The following is a 17775-nucleotide window of genomic DNA, read 5'->3' as shown; positions in this document are numbered from 1 at the left end:
TGTCACAACCACTGAATTCATACGTGCCTGGAAAAATGCATTATTTAAAAAGTTTTTAAAACCCCATGTAACAGAAAAGTAATTTTAAAGTAAATATAGTCATTGAAAAGGTCGAATCCAGGCTGTTTTCCTCATTTTACCCTGTTCCTTGTCTAACAAGGAATGAGGTGATGAGGAGGGAGGAGAAAATGCTAAGGTGAGGCATTTATACTTTAAAATAGTTAACTTGCTATTATTCTTTTATATATTAAGTTTTCACAGATATGGATTTGAAGTCAATAATAATCATATCTAATGCTTATGGAATGTGTTTGAATTTAAAAATCGTTCTGCTCAGAAATAATATATACAAAGAAATAACGTATACTTTAGCTTGATAGACAAGGAGGGAAAGAGCCTTTCTTTAGATTTTGCATCCAAGGCACTGGCCTCTCCCCTCTCTCCTAGCTCTTTCTCTGTCTTGCTACTACAAACACAGAGCCCCATTCCATGGCAGTCCCTGCAGCCATAGCTCAGCTCAAGCACTTCAGGGCATCTTCCACAGGTTCGGCTAGATCCCAGCTTTACCCCTGCCCAATAGGGGAGGAGCACTCCAGCGTTGGCACGCTTAGAGCAGGACTGTGGATCTGATTCTGATATTGAAAAAAATGAATATTTTCAGATTCCTTTTATCATGTAGGCTCAATGTCTCTGGCTAGAAACTCAGATCTTGACTTGGTTCCTGTGTGAATGTGTACGACTCTGGACTCCAATGTTCTCATTCATAAAATGACATGGCCACCAGATGATACTGTCAAGGAATTGAGATAATATATGGAAGCTCTCTTTGCTTAACCCCATGCCATAATAGCCAGCCAACAATAGACATCACTCCCAACAATCTCAAGAGTTGTTTGTATTTCCAATTGAATAAGGCAATAGGTCTGAGTAGGTGTATTCTATACATCTCCTAATTGTTCTAAATGATCTATAATATCAAGACATTGGATTAGCAATTTTTTGTGCTTATAAAATTTGGAGATAAAATATATGAGCATAATATAATATCTTAGAATGTATGGGTATCAAAATTAGAGTATGCAAATGAGCCTAATTCACCTCGGACTCCAATCTGTTTATTGTGTACTCTTTGATAGATTGGACACTACCTAGTTAAGTCTTTCTGAAAAACAGTAAGAAAAAATGATCTTTAAAATGTTCATTGTTTTTTCCTGCTACTTTCTTTGTGATTGAAATTTAATTTTTAAAAACTATTTCAAGGTACTAAATCAAACATCTCGACTTGAAATACAACTACTGGAGAATTCATTATCAACATACAAACTAGAGAAGCAACTTCTCCAACAGACAAATGAAATTCTGAAGATTCATGAGAAAAACAGGTAAGGATTATGGTATCCTAAAAGTGCTTTTATGTATACTTCTTTATATCCTCCATCTCATTGGTATTTAATATTACCATTTAATATTTAATGTTGTGGATATTTAAAGAACAAAGTCACAAGAGAGGAGAAAGGCACAAAAGCAATCAGTGTCTCAACACGGAGGCGTATGTCCTGCTTCAATTTTTGAGGTGCTTGGTCCTCAGTTGCTACAATGAGCAACTGTTCAAACAACACCATGTATCCAAAAATTATTTGATATTTTGGCAAAATAGATTGACAGTTTCTTAGCAGCATCAAATTTGTAAGCCTAGAGAAAAGAATAGCAGAGTCTCTTGAGCTGTTGTTCAGTTGTCTCCCATTCTACTCCCGAGAATCTTTGTGGCATACAATAAGGTTAAATTCACACAGCTTGTGCTTCTAAGAAAATACTCGCCTATAGAATAAGTAGGAAGGAATTTTTTGCACTTAAAGTCATTTATTCTATTCTGGACAGAATACATTTACCTAATTGACTTACAGATATCAACATAGGGTAGTGTTCCGTGGAGGTTAGAAGCCTAACAGGTCATTGAATTCCACTTTAAGATGTTCAAAGGCGGATCAATGAAACACTAGCTCATTTCAAAGTCATTAACATTAACTGAGGGTAGGGTAGTTTGAGTAGAACACCAGTTCCTGAGGAATAAGTGTTGGGACAAATTGAGTCCCGGCCTTCAGCTGCTCTTCTCTGTCTAGAGCCTGCTAATTGAAGTTACTAAAAGCTGTGCCTTACCTAGAGGATCAGAGGATGGGATTTTCACCTGTTGGCCATTGACGGCTGTGCATTTAAGCCTTCATGGTGCTATTAAAGAAGGGCTTTGTACCAGTGATTGGAGGTCCGTGTGTCGGTCTGTCTCTGCGTGTGTTTCCTCAACCTCCAGCCCCTTGCCCGAAGCTCATGAACTGGATTCTAGTGCATAGAGCACAGACGGGGGGGAGGGGAGGGGAGGCGTGGTGCGCAGCAAATAAGTATCTTCTATTTCGTTACATTTTCTCCTGAATATTTGGTTATTTTGAAGATGTTTCCACTCTTATCCCCTGTGTTCAGTTAAAGGCCTCTGTCCTGGTAGGAAGTAGTTAGATACCACTGTCTGCTGCAGCTAGGCTCCAAGGCAGGCGAGCCTCTGACAGGACTGTGAGCCTTCCTACCTTGCAGAAGAACCAGAGAGACCAAGTGAGCAGCCTATCCAGGGTCACACACCTTGCTAATGACAGAACTAGGAATGCAATCCAGGTTGCTTTTCTGATAGTTCTCTCATTTCCCCCCTCACACAGGAATTGACATGATCTACAGTCTAAAGACTTAACCAACCTCAAGCAAAAAATAGACATCAATGCCAACAATTACAATTAAACTCTTGCATGAATAAAAGAAATTTGCCTGTTGATATAGCATCTGCAAGGGTCACTCATGCATGATGACTTAAATTACCAAATGTTACATTTATTTATTCTTGTAGGGTGATATGGGATACATTATTTAACTATAAATAAACTTGACAGAACATGACCCCGAAGTGGCTGTTTAATGAAATGCTCTGAAATTGAAAATCCTCTTGCAAACTGCTATTTATCCCAACACAGTTACACAATAACTAGAAATATGCCTGTGTGTAACAGGTATACTTTACTGCAGTCACAGTCAATTTAGGGTCACCACCAAATGCCTTAATTTTCTTGCTGAAGAGAATCCCACTTATAATAATATATTTCAGGATTTCTGTCCAGGAATTTTTAATATGTAGGAGCAATTGAAAGGTTACATTGTTTTTCTGAATTATTGTTTGTTTTTAGAATTATAAAACTAGCTCAAAGTTTTTTAGAAACGAGAGAAAAATACACAAAGGAAAAATTAAAATAGCCATCCCAACCCACAGAGAAGACTGAATATTTTCTGAGTAGTATTTTCAAACACATTTTGCAGAGCATATCACCATAAAGATGATGAGAGGGTGGTCAAAAGCTCTATCAGAAATGGGAAATGAAAAATTCTTTTATAAAAACAAGTGAAGTAGGAAAGAAACGATGAAATATCGCATTAGTTACTTGGTCAGTTAAAACTTTCTGTTCACTTGGCTTGACCAGAGGTCATTCCATTAGCAGCCCAAGGATGCTTGTCATGACTTGTTACACAGTGTGAGGAAGAGGTAAAGCCCTGTTGTAACTCTGGGGTGAACTGGCCAGGAGAAGCAGGCCTAACCTGGGGGTTGTGGTGATGGATAATTTTCATAACTCGATGGGGTTAGAATCGCCTAGAAGAAAAGCCTCTAAACTATCTGTGAGGGAGTTTCCAGAGAAATTTAAAGGAGGGATGTACTATAATCCCAGCCTGAACAAAACGGAGGAGGTCAGCTATTCCCAACATTTACCCCTCTTTGACTCTTGACTATGGGCCCAATGTGATCAACCATCTCTTCCTGCCGCCACCGCTAGACCCTGTCATGATGGCCTGTACCATCAAACCATGGGACAGAACAAACCCTTCCTCAAATGCTTTTGCCAAGTGTATTGTCACAGCAGTAAGGTGGAGGGAACAAACAGATGTTAATGCGGCAGCCTGCCATTTCCTGTCCCTTCTTAGTTAAACCAGAGGACTGGGAGTATGTTCCTTTTACCAGGGTTTTCTCCCAAGTGCATTTATCAGGCTCCTGCTCACCGCAGTAATGCATTGCTATGGGTCAAACTTAGTTACGTAGCTATTTCCAATTGATTCCCATTTTTTAATTTATTTATTTATTTATTTATTTAGGTTTTTCGAAACAGGGTTTCACTGTAGTTTTAGAGCCTGTCCTGGAACTAGCTCTTGTAGACCATGCTGGCCTCGAACTCGCAGAGATCCGCCTGCCTCTGCCTCCCAAGTGCTGGGATTAAAGGCGTGCGCCACCACCGCCCGGCTTCCCATTTTTTTTAGATTAAATGTTAATAAGATGCTTTTTGAGCAGTCAGGAAAGTCCCAATTGCAAGTCCGTTTCAATCCAGTAGTTCTCTAGGAGCATTGGCTGATGTTAACTCCTGCGGCGTGAGGTTGACTACAGACCTTTGCAACTGAGTTTTGTTCTCAGAGTAACAACTCCAGTAATTTTAAAGAAACATAGGAAGTATCTAAACTCAATTTTTTTCCACTCCCAAATTCAGGTAAATTTCTAAAAGATGCTTTCCTAACAAAATAAGCTACTTCGGATTTTTTTTTTCAATTGTAAAAGTAAGGAACATGCCCTTCACTTTTAGGACTGGCTGAATGCCTAATAGGATAGAGTCATCAGGATGCCAGAATGTTTTAGAGAGCCTCAGAATTAACACTAATGCTTTACTATGTAAAGTTAATCAGCCATCATTTCTCTACTTAAAATTTTAATTTGGCAAGGTGAATTGCAAGGAATCTTACTATATCTATTTTATATTGAAGGTCTATAGACATAGTCCGGTGATGTATTGCCTGCCAAGCAAGCACAAGACCTGAGCTGGGGCTGTACCACTAATAAGTAAATACACAAATAAAGAAATACTTAAAATTAAATAAAATAGTACATGAACGTTGTTTTGAAGTTTAATTACAATAAGGACTTACAAATTCAAGAATTTTAGAGTAGTGTTATTAGCAAGTTGGTTAATGTTTGTATTTCTTTATACAAATTGTTTCGGAATTGAAAAACTGAAGACATCTATGCATAATGTATTTTATCAAGTCTGCCCAGAGGCAATCGGTTTCCTTATTTTTCCTATGATGCCGTGAACATCACAGAAATATAACGTCAATAAAATGTCCCTGCAACACAAATCTTGACTACATTCCATAGTGTTGTATAGATCGATCTTTAATCCTTCTCTGGGCAGACTTATTATTGCCTCTGAGTAATATCTGATAAAGTTGCTGTCATACAATCGTCACAGCATCTCTTACTGATATGTACACCGTCTCCTCCTCCGTAGGGCTGACTCTCACTTCACTCTTGGGATACCCTAGGTTTCCAGTGAGAAACACGAAATGATGGGTGCTTAGCTACAAACATAACTGACACTAGCTGTCAGTGGCGTTAAAAACTGTTGCCCTCACCTGTCAGTTGTGTTCATTTATCCCCTTCCTTCTTTCCTTCCTTCCTTCCTTCCTTCCTTCCTTCCTTCCTTCCTTCCTTCCTTCCCTCCCTCTCTCCCTCCCTCCTTCCTTCCTTCCTTCCTTCCTTCCCTTCCTCCCTCCCTCCTTCCTTCTTTCCTTCTCATTTTATTTTCATTACCCCCTTCCTTAACAAATATATATGTTATATCTATATTATCTTATCTCAATCTACTATCAATATACATATACATACATACATACAGACTCTCTCTCTCTCACACATACACACACACACGCGCGCGCGCGCACACACACACACACACACACACACACACACACACACACACACTGGGCCATTCCATCTTGACTTTTTAAGTTTTTTAAAAATTTTTTTTAGAAATTCAAATTTAATCGGGGTTTTTGCATTTTTATTTGCTAAATGTGACACATCTGACTTTTCCTCTAATCAAATTTTAATTTCTGTATAAAAGTGGGGTGTTCTTCCACATATAACTCATGTCATTTACTGCTAATGATAGAATTTTAGGATCATAGCAATTCCCTTTTTCTTGTAATATAGGCATTTTGTAATATAGGCATTTTGTAATATAGGCCTTTTTCTTGTAATATAGGCATTTTGATAGAATTTTAGGATCATAGCAATTCCCTTTTTCTTGTAATATAGGCATTTTGAGAAGAGTTAAGTTAGTTAAGTCTCTTGGATTTTAATTTAATATATATTTCTATATCCATGTATTTCATACCCCCTTTGACACCTGTTTCTTCTTTCTGGAGCATCCGAGGGTGATCCATGAGGGCATGTTCCTAGTGGACTCATCTTCCCACTTGGCTGCGTCCTTGCAGCGATCTGTCCTGTCTTTCTGTTGAACTTCCAGCTCATGCAATGGTGTGTGAGCCAGACAGCTACTCTTAGGTCACGTATCCTTGTCTGCCCCATTTTCAATAAGTGATTTTCTTCAAACAAACCAAAAATATCCTTTCGTGGTACGTAGCGTATTTCCCCATTCTATTTATTGTTGTTTGTTTCATATGGTCAGTGGAAGGAGAGGCATTCCGCCAAGCACTATCGAAAACAGCAAAGACAGTGTCCTCCCAAGTAAGCAGAGAAGAGGTCAGAGTCTAATGTTTACGCTTTTGTAAATAGTTAGTTGATCATACCTACCTATTCTTTATGTGAATCTTAATCCCCCAGATACAGCAAGAAGCTATTTCTACAAGGAGGCATCTCTGAAATGTAAGAACAGCATGCCCTAGTCAGCCAGGTCTGGTTTGAATCAGCCAATACACTTTCCAGAGGGGATTATCTAAATTAAGCTCTGCTTCCTCCCCTAGGAATGTCAGGAGTTGTGTCTGGGTGTGTGACTTAGCAGCTTTGAGAAAGATTCCTGCCTTTGCTGCCAAGTCGGTGAGCTGGCCTCAGGAGTATCTCCCACCTCTTTGGCAGAGAAAAAAAAAATCATGTTTTATAGTTAGGATTATACTACACACACATGCTGAGAGGTCTTGCTGACTTACATCCTGAAAAATTAAGCATAGCTCTTTCAGGGCTGAGTGTGGATTTGGGGCCTCATTGGATTCACTTTTTCATCCCCTAAATACCCCAAAGCACAAAGCAGGAATAGGATAGCTTCACTGTTTGTTTTCCCAGAAGTCTCACAGAGGTGACTGGGAATCTGCCAGTCTGCTTTCTTTAGGAATTTTATTTTTGTTGGTGGAATACCGTCCTAATTTTAAAACATGGTATTAAAAAAAAATCACTTAAAGGTGTAGTGTGGGGCTGCGGGCGGTTTCCCACCGCCCTGCTCTCGGCCACCGGCTAGCTTAAAACCCGAAATAATTACACAGAAACTTTATTCTTTTAAATACTGCCTGGCCCATTATTTTCAGCCTCTTATTCACATCTTGACTAACCCATATCTAATAATATATGTAACACCATGAGAGGTGTCTTACCGGGAAGTTTCTAGCGTACGTCCATCTTGGGCTGGAGCTTCATTGCATCTCGCTTCTCTCTGAGGAGAGGCACAGCGGTCTGCCTCACTTAGGAGAGGTGTGGCAATTGTCTGATCCTTCTACCTCACTTCCTCTTCCTGTTCTGTCTACTCCACCCACCTAAGGGGCGGTCTATCAAATGGGCCAGGCAGTTTCTTTATTAGCCAATGAAATCAACTCAAACAGAAGACTCTCCCACATCATTTCCCCTTTTTCTGTTTAAACAATAAAAGAAAGGCTTTAACTTTAACATAGTAAAACTACATATAACAAAATAGTTATCAAGTAAGAATTAGTTACAATATTATATCCATTTTATCTTTTATCATAACAAAGGAAAACTTTAACTATCTATCCATTCTTCAACTCCATCAAAGACTCCAGAAGGATATAATATTACCTAAGTAAATAAGAACTAAGCAACTTACAAAACTCTAGAAATGACAGAGACATCTCGCTGCCTGGACAGTCACCCAAAGTTCCTTTGTACTGTTGGGGCATCCATCTTCGGCCTTCAGGCCCATAGTTTCCAGCAGACATTTCCATAAAGCAAGAAATTTCAAAGACAGTTCAGTCACTTTCTGCTGTGTCCTGCAGAATGTCTTGCAGACTCTTTCATGAATCAGGAATCCCGAAAGATCATCTCACTTTTAGACAAGTTCAGCAGTCCTCTCTCTGAGGGTTCTCTATGTCCAGTTTATGCAATAGTCCAGGCAAGAGCAGTTTCTTGCCCAAATGGCTATCAAACTCAATAAGGATCCTCTTTGATGCCCATCTTCCTTTTGAAGTAGATTGGTGCTGCCAGGAGCAGACATGTCTCATTGTCATGAAAAGTCCTGAGTTATTAAAACATTTAAATTGCCATATTCTGTAGTCTTTGAAAGATATGAAGAATGCCTATTTAACTGAAATATATCTCTATATATCTAGAAAATCTAACTAACATGACTACAAGTTTTACTATTATCAATGATTATTCATTAACAACCTATATTTCCTAATTATACATTACATTTTTAAATGAATTACACAATCACAATACCTTAATCAAGAGCAGAAATACATATACATATAACAAAATTGACCTTAAAATCTATACCAATACAAATTATTCATATCTATATCATATCCCCCTTTAAATGTAAAAGAACATTTAAAAACAATATTTGGGAATATGGGCGCAGTTATTTCTCTCCAAACTGCTTCCTGCTGAATGGGGGCGCTGTTAATCAGATCTTTCATAATGTAACCTGTGTGCCAGGTTCATCTTAGTCATCAGTTGAGCGAAGTGATTTTTTGAGGGTGTTCATAGCAACCTTTCAGGAGGTCGTGGTCTATCATGCCATATTGGGATAGAAGCAATCCAATGGGTCTCATTTTCTGTAAAAATAAAAGAAGAATCTCTTTTCCAAAGTATCATATCCTTAGATCCAAATTCTGAAGTCAAGGTATTTTCAAAATATCTATCTTGGATTAGTTCAGCAGCATTTATAAACAAATATCTTTTAGCAGCTGTTGCTCCTTCCTCAGCATTCAAACAATTCAAAGAGAGCATAATAGTATACAGCATCAAGATTCTTTGTGTATTTTCCATCTTTGTATGGCTTTATTTTAACCTCTATTTCCTTTATTTTTACTTTTATTTTTTTATTTTTTGACAAGTTCTCTGTATATCTTTGTCCTGGAATAACTCTGCAGACCAGGCTGTCCCTGAACTCACAGAGATCTGTCTGCCTCTGCCTCCCCAGTGCAGGGATTAAAGGTGTGTACTACCACACCTTGAACTCACAGAGATCTATCTGTCTCTGCCTCCCAGGCACTGTGATTAAAGGCGTGTGCTACCACACCTTGAAGTCACAGAGGTCAATCTACCTTTGCCTCCCAAGTGTTGAGATTAAAGGTGTGTACTACCACACCAAACTACTTCCTTTTTTTTTTCTTATTTACTTTTAAGAACTTTAACCTTTAGCCTGCGTATATTTTCAACACATTGTAAACCATTTGGACATTTTCTTCGACTTTGAATCTTTCTTTTACTGTACATCTCTTTCTTTTTCTAATCACATGAGTCTTTAATTTACCAAACAATATCGGTAGGACTAAAGCCGTGACTTTGGCGGCTGGATCCAGCCCATTCCTTAGCTTTCCAGCCTCTTGGCAAAGGTACTGACTGTAGCCATGTTTATCACCACAACTCTGGTGGTTCAAGGTCCCTCCCAGCAAGCAAGCTGCAACAGTGTTAAACAACAATCAAAAGCTCCATAGTCAGGATCCCCTGCTTAAAAGAGTCAGAGTTTCCCTTGGCAGGATGACCCAGAAAGCCGGCATTTTAAAACAGCACAACTTTTTTCCTGCTACAGCTGAAAACTGAAAAGCTTTTCATCAACACCGTTTAAGTGTTTTGTGGCAGGACCTCTTATTGAGCTGCAGGGTTTTGCAGCTGAAGCTGAGTCAGGAAGCCTCTCTTAGATGAGAGCGCTTGCTCAGAACTGAGAAATTGCTGTTATCAAGAAAACATGCTTTTCTCTAGTCTTTCCCAAGCTTTCTCAGGCTTTCTGTGGATTCAGTTATCCACGTTGGGCACCATTCTGTAGTGTGGAGCTGCAGGTTGCGTTCCTGTGGCCCAGTTCCCGGCCTCCTGACTAGCTTATGCCCCAAAATAACAACACACAAATTGTATTCTTTTAAATACTGCCTGGCCCATTATTTTCAGCCTCTTATTCACATCTTGACTAACCCATATCTAATAATATATGTAACACCATGAGAGGTGTCTTACCGGGAAGTTTCTAGCGTACGTCCATCTTGGGCTGGAGCTTCATTGCATCTCGCTTCTCTCTGAGGAGAGGCACAGCGGTCTGCCTCACTTAGGAGAGGTGTGGCAATTGTCTGATCCTTCTACCTCACTTCCTCTTCCTGTTCTGTCTACTCCACCCACCTAAGGGGCGGTCTATCAAATGGGCCAGGCAGTTTCTTTATTAGCCAATGAAATCAACTCAAACAGAAGACTCTCCCACATCAAAAGGAGACTTGGCCTCCCATCTCTATGTTTAAAATACACAATTAAACACCCAAACAAATGGAAATCTATTAGGCTTTGCTTGTGATAGGGTTAGGATGACCATGCAATGAGGTATGTAATGTGCTAAATTTTGTGACATTCTTCTAATATTATCCCATTTCTTCTGATCAAAAATGATGGAAAAGAAGGTGGGTGTGGTGGCAAGTGTCTCTAGTGCCAGGACTGGAGAGGCAGAGTTAGGTGGATCTCTATGACTTCGAGGTCAGTCTGGTCCACATGATGAGTTCTAGGACAGATAGAGTGCAGTTGTAGTGTCACAGAGCGAGACCCTGTCTAAGGGGAAACAATAGAGAAAGAAAAAAGAAAAGATGGGCAGAGGTAGCGCACAGCTTTAATCCCCGCACTAGGCAGGCAGAATCAGGGGGAGCTCAGTGAGTTCAAGGACCACTTGGTCTAGACAGTGAATTAATTCCAGGATCCCCCAAACTGTTACACAGAGAAACCCTGTTTTTTTAAAGGTGTGTAGGAGAATATACATCAATGAAATTTTATTCAAATAACCAAGTGGGCATCACGCCACTAGGCAGGTCCAATCTTTTGAATTGCAACACCACACTGACATCTACAAAGCTCTACATTCAAGGACAACAAAATTAAGTTGTTCAAAAGAGTTAAAACTTTTGAGTAAGTCTATGATTGCTGTTTTTTCATGTGCGTTCATAGCTGTCCTGGAGGATGCCTCTGAAGCATGGGTCTCCTAGGCCATATATTGGACTTAATTGTTTTCCAAATGGAGAAGACAGGTAGGCAGAAGAATGTTGTAGAAGAAATTTCTCTCACACAATGGGGTATACCTGAAAGGAAAACATTAACACATTTATACAAAGGTGGGGCATTCAGGCTTTCTTGACAATTGTGTTGAATGTACTGATTAAAGACAAGGGATACTGTCATTAAGACAGTACAGAGTAACATGGGACCAGATGCTTGATGGATCTTCTAACGCCTTTCCAGCTGCCACCATGCTGACATCTAACAATGTAAACATCTGGGTCAGATGCACGCCGTTCACTGTTGCTACCCCTCCAAGGAGTCTTCTAAAGAACCTGCTATTTCCACATCATAATTAAAAGGCTGAACCTTACAGAGTTCAAATAGCTGGTCCATGACTAAAGAGCTAGTACCTAGCCAAGCTCACATTTGTTTCCAGGATGATTTTCTGTGTTAATCACTATAAGAAAGATTTTCCAGCATTATGCAGCCTAGGGTGTAACTGGAGTGGTCATCAAGTGATTGGCTTAGAACAAACAAATATAAAATTGAAGAAAGTGGTAGGCTGGTGGATTTTGACCTACCAAGGTAAAGACTATTATTTAGTCCTTCCAGTGTTGGAACCGGACACATAAACTATTTAGTTTACACTGGGAATTTACTCAACTTAGTTGATGTCTTATCTATCTCCCAGCTGGAGCTATGAGTAATCATTAAGTTAAGTATTTTTAAGTGATTGAATCTGATGTAATTGCAGGATACTAATGAGTTACTAAAGAAATATTGATGTTTTAATAGTGTTTTGGAGGAAGTGAAAAGTCTTCTAATTGGAACTATCCCCCATTTGATAAGGCCTTTAAAGTTACTAAAGGGAAGACAAGCTAAGTTCTAGCACTAGAAATTAGAGTGGATTTAAATGCATTAGCTGTGTATAATATTGACCAAGGACAAGTGCTGTAAGAGGTCAAGTACTCAGGGTTGAGCATGATGCTCAGTAGCAGAGTGTAAGTTTGCACAAATCCCTCACGTTTGTCCCCAATAGCAGGAAAAGAAACGTCCAATATCTTATGGTACCCTATTCCTTGTAACTAGAATCAGGGAAAGAATTGCCTTTATCTTCCAGGTCAAGTTTCTTACATCGTGAACTGAATGGCAGACCCATGTTTCTTCTTCTCAGTTTTAAGAGCCTCAGGAGCAGAGAGAAATGGAGAGTTCTGAGTCAACAAGGAATCTAAGAACCATATTAATCCTTCCCTTTCTCTGCATCCTCTATACTTTGCCAGCCTTTGCCGATCTTGATGATTTCCACCACTGAAGTATTTTTCAAACACATCCCGTCCTTTCTATCTTTATCAGTTGAGTATATTTAGGTTGGACTCTCATCAGTTCTCAACTGTTCCCCTGCAGCGACTTTGGTATCCTTAGCTTTGTGCCAGCATGACCTACTCAGGTTGTGGACAAAATCATTATTTTTTTCAAATTCCAATCTTTTTTTTCCTAAGGTTCTTCCACCCATTGAATATTATAGCAGATCAAAAGAAGTTAAAGTTCTTTGGTGCAGAACACAGTGCCTGGCTGTTAATACAATCATTCTGAAGCATTTTCCCCCTACTGGTTTTAGTTTAGAAGCTACCGGCAGCAATTCTGAGACCAGACTGACTGGGTTTCACTTTCCTCTGTTCTTGCTGTAACTAGCTCTATTGTGTACTTTTTGTGTGATTCTAGGCAAGTTCATGAGACTCTCTGTGGCTTGTTGGCTAATGTTGAACATAGAGGTGATGATGATGATGATAATACTGTTTGAAGTTGACATGAAGATTAATGCTGTATGAATGTATATGAAACACAAAGGACGATGCCTGGCAGACATAGCTGTGTTCAATTATGTTAGATGTATCCCACATTACCACATGATGTTATTCTATACTAATTTGATGCTTGAATTGTCTAGCGTGGTTGACATTCCTTATTTGGTTGGCAAACTCCTGTTCATCCTTGAAAACTCACTACACACACTGCTTTGGCTAGGAGCCATTCTTTAACTCAGTGAGGGAAGTTTCCTAATTACAATATACATAATACCTACCTTCTACAGTTATTCGACCCATTCCATGACATATGTGCTTATGCATGTGTGCAGAATGTACAGCACTAAGAAGTAATCTCCTGGTATAGTCTGAATTTTATGATTTATCTACTACCAGGCCCAATTCCCCTCACATAGCATAAACAGTTTTAAATAATTTTCAAATGTTAAATGAATAAATGGCCAATATCACACCAGTAATGCTAGCCCCTAAAATGCCACTTATTCTCACCTGTGCCCACACACACATGCACACACACATCCCTAACATAACTAACATACACATAACTAAAATACTTTCAGTGGAAAACACAAATCATATGATTTACACTAAATACTGAAATTTTTTCACTTTTGTTAACACTATTAAACCATAATGATCACATCACAATTATGCACATCTAGTGTCCAATGGAATAGCAGCCAAGGCTCTTAATCTACACGCTGAGGCTGACTAATTCAGTCCAACTTTTAAACTTCTTAACAGGGTGTACAGAATCCATTATCTATAGACTTCTATCTAATTCATTCCTTGAAAAAATTTAAAAAGTAATGTAGACCACAAATTAAATATGAGTATGTGCAATTAACGTTGGCCTGTTTCCACATCACCACCTTCCCTTGCAACATGCCCTTGCACCAATTGCTAAATAAATTGGTTCTTATTCATCTATACTTTCTAAAAGTTCACTAGCAATATGATCATGAGTATGTAGTGTACATAGTTCTATACAAATATATAAACCTTTAGAATGTTGACACAAACACATTCTGGCATGCAACTATACATATGGACATATTTATATGTTATACACATATATTTTAGATATTATTTTAAATGTAGGATTATTCCTATTATTTCATAAAGTATGTCATAAATATCTTACATTAATACATGTGTAATTGTATGGTCATAACTCTTTTTTCTAAAGAATGAGCACCCACTCATTTTTAATACACCATAATTTACAGTTCTCTTTATTCATTTTTTGCTATTTTTTTTGTCTTGGTTTGTTTTACTTTGTTGAGACAGGCTCTCATTAATTGGCCCAGGCCAGCTGTGAAGTAAAGACTAGCCTTGAATTTCCACAATACACTCCTGCTTCAGCTTCCCAAATGTGGGGACTAGAGATGCAACTATGCCCAACATATATTTGCATTTATACTAATAAAATAATATTAATTAGATATATCTTGATTGTTTAAAATTTTGTAAAATGTAGACAACTACTTTAAATTATATATTCTCCCCAAGTTTGTGTGTGTATGTGTGCTCTAATTTTCCAAAATATCCCTGCTATGCTTACTAGGGTATCAGGTCATAGTGCTTATAAGCTATATGTATTTCTTTTATGACTGGATTGCCCAAGTGTTTTCATTTGATTACATCAATTGTCTTTGTTTTACTAACTCACATGAATTCTTTGTGGCATATAAATCCTGTTATATGTACTGAAAATATTTTATGCAGTTAAACATTCATTTTCTAATATCTCTATTACATTCTCTTAAGTCACACAATGTATCAGTCTTTTTTTCTTCTTTATTTCTGGCTTCTACAATATATTTAGCTTATTCTTATTTCCTCAAGCTTTGAAATGTTTGCTGTCTGATAATGACCTTATAGTATTTATAATTCTGCCCCAAATTTGAGTTGCCAAACAAACGTGACCATATTTTGAAAGAGAATTTAGTATTTAATTTAGTAGCAAATTATAAATTTAACCTAGAAAAAAAGTCATCCTTTTCATGCCCATAGTTGTACCATATGGTGACATAGTGCATGCTACAAACAAGGAAATAATTAAGGCTTTTGTAAATAAGTTAAGACAGATAAAAATTAAGCCTTTTCTATATTTTCAACATCTCTTCCTTGTATCAAGAGCTATATTTACACATAGCACAGGCAGCTCTCACCACTAGCATTCATTGGCTGCTATGTTAAGAATTCTATTGTGGGAAACAATTTGAAAGGGAGAGCATTTATGTGAAAGTTTCAAGATGTATCCAATGGTTTTAAATATTTCCAGGAAGATATATTGTAGAAAAGGAGGGTGTGTGCTGGGCAGGCAAATCAACCAGAATGTTCAAATTATGTATACCCTTTCACGAGCTTTTACTGAAGTTCAAGACCTAGATTATTTTGTTTATTTTATTCTTCATTAGAGTGCACCTCTGCCTCAAACTAGAAGTTAAGTGCCAAAATCCTATGCATGTCTCTTCTCAAAGTGCTCCCAGAAAGATGGGAAACAGGAAGTACTGAGAATCCTGTGAGAAACTATGTTTTGGAATTTGCAGTTCAGTGTGTGTAGGCTGAATGCACAGTTGGTAAACTTGCCCCATGGAACACTGAGCTCAAAAGAAGCATCCCAAGAAAAAGGGTTTATCTCATCTGAATCTTCCAAAAGTTTGACCGTAGAGTTCTCTTTCTGTTTAATAAACTCTGAAACAAAAGCCAGGCACTGATGTTTTGAGTCAGGATCCCAGCTTTGTTATGAGCTTAACCCTCAACTAAACTTGTTAAAAGTTATCATTAAGGAAATCAACAACTTTTTTTTAAAATCCTGTTTTAGGATCTAATGTCCCAAGATTTGACTTTCTTATCTAGTGGTCTCCATGCCAGATGGAGAAAGGATCTTTGGACTTTTTCTGATTAGGAGTAATGATAGAGAATCTATAGAAGGATTCAGGGACCAGATGGAATATGATCAATGTATTGGATAGAAAGATTAAATTGGATGGCAGACATTTAAAGGTTCAGCTATAATTAAGAACCCCTTGGCACCGGGAATGTGGCTCACTGATTACTTTTTCAAATGACTTGAGTTCAATTCTTAGTATTCATGTTGGGCAGCTGACATCTCCTTATAATTGCAGCAGGGATCAGATACCTCGGGCCTTCCTCTATGGGCACATTCGCCCACAGACAGACAGACAGACACACTAACACACACACACACACACACACACAAATAAATAAAATAAATTTTTAAAAACAAAAACTTAGTTGTGACTTTTTAAAAAGATTTCCCTTACAGATGGGAAAAATGGGTAAGTTAAAGTACTGTGCCTCTCAAGCTCCCAAACCAATCAGATGATGAAGAGCACATGTTGCAGAGATGTTTCTGGTGATAGCTTAATTAATGGTGTGATGTAAATAATGTAAATAATGTAAATAGTGGTTATAGTAGCCACTTTTCTATTTCTGTAATTAAATACCACGTTCTTATGGTTCTAGAGGGTTTGAGGTCATGATGATGCATTGAAGGTATGGCGACAGGATTAATATTGAAGGCTCACATCTTAAACTCTAAGCATGAAGTAGAAAGGGAGAGAACTGGGAATGGCTTGTAGCTTAGGAACTAAAAAACCCTGCCCCTTAGTGATATACTTCCTCCAACAAGGCCACATCTCCCAAACCTACCCTAATAGCACCCCTCATGAGGATTAAGTATAGGTCCACATTCATGAGGGATCATCTCTTAATCAAGCCATCACATAGGTAAAGGCTGCATTACACTGCGTCAATGGGATAGTTGTGGATGGGGACCAGTTTCATAGCAGTGGGGATCTGTGTAGCTTTTAAACATAAAGCAACTGAGAACATGTTCTTTAAGCCCTGATTCCAATACTTAATGTACGTTTTAAGGTTTTAGATAAGAAGTATAGATTGCTACTAATATTCTAGGACTTGGAAATCAGTTTCATTCAAGTCAACTCTAATGCTGTAAGAATCAAAGGAAAGACTGAAGAGAAGATTGGTTGCATCTCTTTCACAACCTTTTGCACAGGTTCAGTTCCCAGAACCCACATGGCAGCTCAAACTCATAACTCAGGGTTCAGAGAATCTGATTCTCTCTTCTGGTTTTTATGGATACTGCATGTTATAGTACACAGACATACATGCAGACAAAACACCCTTACACCTAGAATAAGCATAAAAAGAAATTTTTTTAAGAAAAAGAATCAAAGGAGATAGGGATTTCCTTAAGTGTTATGTAACTCTAATATTATATTACACATGTGTTAATAGCTGCAGACTGTATATACCTTTTTGAAGAGTGAATCTTGGATTCAAACCATTTGAAATAAATAGGGCAAACAGGTTGACTTTGAAAGTGCAAAAAGAGGCAAAGAGAAAAAGAGGAAAGAGGAAAGTCTTTTGGAAACCATACATAAAGAGTAGATGAAAAAAGAGGATGAGTTCCATCAGAGCAGACAGAAGGGTCAGGAAGAGATGGTCATTCTGAAAGAGTCTAAGGGATATCACACATGTAAAAGATTAGTTATAATCGTACTAGAAAATAACTGGACTAGGAAGGCTATGAAGAGAGACCTAAGTATCCTGATAGGAAACACTTTCTGGGAAACTTTATTTATTCCGTATGTCAGGGATCCAGTATTG

The 17775-nt window shown here is 38.2% G+C and overlaps 1 protein-coding gene across 1 annotated transcript in view; it reads left to right on the top strand.

Annotated features, from left to right (window-relative positions):
* The window catches only part of Angpt1 (angiopoietin 1), a 243016-nt gene that overhangs the window by 153263 nt on the left and 71978 nt on the right, over positions 1–17775 (top strand). Inside the window, exon 3 of the mRNA XM_042055692.1 lies at positions 1261–1382. Within this exon, the coding sequence (XP_041911626.1) occupies positions 1261–1382 (122 nt within the window). The remainder of the gene's footprint in view (positions 1–1260; positions 1383–17775) is intronic.

Source organism: Arvicola amphibius, chromosome 9, assembly GCF_903992535.2.
Source record: "Arvicola amphibius chromosome 9, mArvAmp1.2, whole genome shotgun sequence".
Taxonomy (NCBI): Eukaryota; Metazoa; Chordata; class Mammalia; order Rodentia; family Cricetidae; genus Arvicola; species Arvicola amphibius.
The sequence above is the reverse complement of the archived record's forward strand: the minus strand, read 5'-3'. Positions and strand labels throughout refer to the sequence as shown.